This window comes from Buceros rhinoceros, unplaced genomic scaffold, assembly GCF_000710305.1.
Source record: "Buceros rhinoceros silvestris isolate BGI_N320 unplaced genomic scaffold, ASM71030v1 scaffold39118, whole genome shotgun sequence".
Classification (NCBI taxonomy): Eukaryota; Metazoa; Chordata; class Aves; order Bucerotiformes; family Bucerotidae; genus Buceros; species Buceros rhinoceros.
In genome coordinates, this window is record NW_010426981.1 from 10208 (window position 1) to 15052 (window position 4845).

The 4845-nt window shown below is 41.1% G+C and overlaps 1 protein-coding gene across 1 annotated transcript in view; it reads right to left on the bottom strand.

Moving 5' to 3' along the window:
- Positions 1-4845, bottom strand: part of LOC104498348 (putative E3 ubiquitin-protein ligase UNKL) — an 11887-nt gene that overhangs the window by 6325 nt on the left and 717 nt on the right. Inside the window, exon 2 of the mRNA XM_010141705.1 lies at positions 3446-3538. Coding sequence (XP_010140007.1) covers positions 3446-3538 — 93 coding nt within the window. The remainder of the gene's footprint in view (positions 1-3445; positions 3539-4845) is intronic.

A 4845-nucleotide genomic window follows, 5' to 3' on the forward strand; every position in this document is an offset into this window, starting at 1 on the left:
CTTCGCAAGAGGAGCAAGGAAGCAACAAAGTAAAGGGAGTTTAGTTAAAAAGTCTGACCAGTAAGAATTCTCTTTAAAAACAAACAGCCAAAGCAAAGCCCCCCCACAGACACTGTATGAAATGGTAGCAGAAAAACCATCTCTTTTCTGGTTCTTAAGAGAGCCTTCAAATCCCGTTGAATTCCGGCTCATACGGTCTGCCCGCATGCCTTGAGTTCCGGGGGCAGAGTTCTGGTAGCAGCGTCGGGGCACGGCTGCAGGGTGGCCAGGAGAGGCCGGGGGCTGCCCTGCGCTGGACACAGCCCGTTCTCGCTGGCTTCAGCAGACCCACCGCAGGACACAGCGGCAGCCTTCAGCCATGCTGGTGGCACCTCTGGGAGAACGAATTCACGAAAGGGCAAAAACATGTCACACAGGCAGAGGAGGAGGGAACAGAAGCTGTGAATAACAGCCCTGTGAACACCAAGGTCAGGCAAAAGGAAGGGGAGGAGGTGCTCCGTTTGCTGGAGTGGAGATTCCCCTGTAGCCCACGGAACGTTTGGACGAGACCACGGTGGAGCAGATTTTTCCCTGCACCCCACTGGAAGCAACTATGGTACAAGCACGAATTTCCCCACAGCCTGTGGACAGGACCAGGTCAAAACGGGTGGATATTGCCTGAAGGATCCATAGCCTGTGGAGAGCCCTTGCTGTCACAGGTTCTCCTGACAGGAGCTGCGGCCTGCGGAGAGGACCCACGCTGGAGCAGGGACAAGTATGAGGAGGAATGGGTGGCAGGGAGCAATTGTTATCAACTGACTGCTATGCCCCACTTCCCTGCACCACTCAGGATGGGAAGGGAGAGGGAAAAGAGACGGGAATGAAGTCGAGCCTGGGAAAAAGGTATCAGGGGTTCTTTTAGTTTTTCTCTCTGTTTCTCACCATCCTACTCTTTTAACTGAGAAAAAATCAACTTCCCCCAAATCAAGACTTTTTGCCCATGACCACAACTGGTAAGTCTTTATCTTGACCCACGAGCTTTTTCGTCTTATCTTTTCCCCCTGTCCTGTTGAGGAGGGGCAGTGAGAAAGCAGCTGGATGGGTGTCTGGCTACCCATCAAGGTAAACCTATTACACCGCGTGAATTATTCCACACACACAAATAAAATTAGAGTATTTCCTTCCTGTTCCATACTTCATAGTATTTCCAATGAAGCATAACCATTCTTTCAGCATAGAACAGGGCAGTAAATGAAATACCAGTCAAACAAACTACAGCATCAGGAGAACTGCTGATCCTGACATAACTAGCAGAGAAATAAATTTGAAATTGCACACGTTGTCAGTTTCTTTCCAGCTCTATATGAAGGGGAATATGAATAATAGTGGAAAATGTTAATAGATAACATGTAAACTGTTCTGGTGAAGGAACCTGTTAGCATTATCACTGAACAGAAAATTCTAGGAAGTCAATCAACCCAAATAAATATAAAGCCCTAAAATCTCTGAAGATATTCCCACTAATATTATTGACAAGAATCTACATAAAACTAGATGACTGCCTCCTGAGACTGTAGCATTTTGCATCATTCTTTATGGATTCCTGAATAACCTGAAGTACCACAAGTACAGCCTCTAGCAGGAAAGAACACCTTGGGAGAAAACACAGTCAGGGTGGGAGAAGCACCAGTTTTCAGCACTGTTCGTCAAGATCTTGGAAATTCATATTTGGTGTAAGAAACTTCTTAAACAGTCTGATCCAGCAGGGGTTTCTTCCAGATCTTGCTATCAATAATGAAGCCACTGCTACAATCTACTAGATCTACCTGATGCCAAAACATCAACACCACAAAATGTGAATTATAAACTGCATCCCCAAATGCTCTGCTCGGATCTGAAGAGTGAAGCATGTAACCAGTCACCTTATGTGAGCATCTTCTTCCCACCTCTAAATCAGTGATCTGATGATATGAAAAAGTCCATTTTAAACCAAGTGACTTTCCTGAATTCTCTGTTTGCTCTGAAGCTTCATGTATCCACACAATACTGCGGTAATAAAATTAGTGATCTTGCCTAGAACTGTCCCCTTTCACTGCAAAGGAAGCACTCGAAGAAGTTCGAACCAGAATCTCTCTGGACATCTGTGCAATTTATGAAAAGGAACAATTTACAGTTGTTTATAATACATTCTTTCCTGAGGGATTGATGTTCAGTTGGGTCAAAGTTATTTCTAAGCCTTATGTCAAAGTCTTGAATCGGTAAATTTGGTACTGTCCTATCTACTGTGGTCCCAGTGACAGCTTACATATTCCAAAGCCATCAAATATATCTGTATATTTGTTAAAGCTGGTAGACTAAAGATAAAATAATTATCTTGAAGGAAGAAAAAGTGTATAACGTATAGAGACACTTAAGTGGAAGTTTTTCTTTTTGGAGCAACACCCGGCAATAATAAACTAGGTGTAGCTATAGTTGTTTTACCCTTCGTGTGTGCAATCACAGGACAACAAGGACACGGGAGGAATACATTTGCCATCCAAGAACAGAGTTTGGGTTTTGCGAGTGGAAGCTTAACACAAAAGCACAACCAACTTAATAAACACTACAGACCTTTCAAAGAAATGCTACCAAAACAGGTATCAGAAAATAAATGGAAGTAGTATAAAAATGTGTCTGTTCTCTTGCTCTATGACTCTCAAAGGCTAACAGGAATAGGCTAGGAAAAGGATAACAAAATTATAGAGTTCCTCAGTTTTCACTTAATATTTTTCTTTTTGTTTTCCTCAAGATTATTTTCCCTTTTCTACTTCCACAGAGAAAAGGTAACATTTTAATTTCCTGATGTTCCGCCCTTTCATCCTGTTGTCTCTTCCCTGCACTGCTCTCTTTTGCTGTGTCTTCCTCTTCTTTCCCAGAAGCAGCCAAATGGCTAAATACTTCCCAACAGACATTCAACTGAATTGCTCCTCCCAGGTTACATTCATAGAAAGATTAAGTCCCTAAGTTGTAAGTATTAAAGTCTTAAAGGGTGCTAGCTCCTTCTCCTCAGGAATTGTCCCCAGTCCCCCTCTCAGCAGCCACCGCACCAAGGAAGTACTTGTCAGTCGCCACAGCACATACTGCCTGCTACCAGGCTTTCGCAGCACTCAACATGCAGGCAGTCAAACTCAAGCATAATGCCTTCCTGTAAATGCATTTAAGTCCTTCCAACAACTCTTATGCCCGTGGGCCCAAACCATTAAGCATGTTAAAAAAAACCCCAAAAGATGTTTAATAGACTGATCCCTTGCGAAATACACAGGATGATAGCGGTGCAATCCCTTTACGGCATAAAGAAACAGCTGGAACAAAACTGAGGACTTTTCATCAAAGTCTTCACTGACTGTAACTACTATGATGGGTAAAAGTTTAGAAAGGTAAGAAAGATACTTTAAATAAGTACAATTGTTCAAATTGGACTTCTTACTTGCTAATCCAACGTCACTGCCTTCTTGATCTTCTAATTCTCTATCTATGGCTGCGATGTTCACATCATTAAAATTCAAATCTAAGGCAGAACCTGTTAAATGAAACATTGTATCAATGAATTATCCTTGAATTATCCATGTAACTATCATGATGGCTGAAATGAGGAAAATGTATTTGACTGTTTATGTTACTGCTTCCATCACAGAACTCTGTTGCACTTAGGTCATGATCTTAAGTGTACTACAGACATGAAGAGAACAATATCCTCTGTATTTCCTAGAAGGGAAATCTTGCATCTACAAGCTATTAACAGCTCTTTAAGCCGGTGAGATGAATAGAGGATAATGGAGAGGTGGCTATGCATCTGGATTTTCAATAAACCTGTGTCACCTGTTGTACTTAGGTGTATATCAACAGAAAAAGAGGAAAAAATATTTGGAAACCTATGTAAATATATTTTTAATATTACTGAATAAAACCAGGTGTTACATCTGAGGAAAGGCATTGTAAATGCCCCTTAAAACAGTGAGCCCTTGGAGTAACTGAGTTACATATTAGGGCATAGAGAGGAATGTCAGAATATTCAAATGAAAATGGGCAATATTTTAAAATAAATAAAGTAAAAACAAACCAATATTTCATTTAGATTCAACAGTTAGACTGTCTTTCACTTCAAGGCTTATGTCAGTCTAAAATGTCTCTGGGCAATGCCATGGAAAAGTTCTTATTAGTATACTCATTAGATCCATGGCTTATGATGTGTTTGAAGATGGGTATATTTCCCTTTCTTCCTCTTAACTTCTTTCCTGCCCAGAAAGGAATTTAATTAAGGAATTTATCCCTCTGTACCTATATTTTAAACGATATTGAACAACAGCACAGTCAGGAAAACAGGAGAGAAGTCTGCATAAATACTGATATTACAGATAGGAAAGCGACTACCCCAGTCACTGCAGTCAGTAACAGTGATCACTTCTGAAAAGAATTTTTAGATTTTAAGTTGAAACTCATTATTAAAAACTGGCACAAAGCCTAAACGAGTTGAAAAGGAACAAACAGAAATAAAAGACACACTGGCTCGTGTTAAGCTTCTGGAAGATCCAAAAGGGATCTCTTGATCCCTTTGGAATTAGACTGATTTCCGTCTCATAGCCAGCACTAAACATTAGGCACCGTCAACTGCAGAAAATCTTTGGCATAAATACTAGGTAGTTGTAAAAGTCATCAACTGAAAGGACCGTTTGGATCATTAATACAGGATCAGTGCAGTATTATTATGTACAGGTATTTTCTCATGTTGACTAGGCTATCTAACAGACTCTATATCAGAGCTCTGAATAACACATAAAGGGAGTTACCAACCTAAAAGCAGGACCCACAGAACAGTGCTCAGCAGGA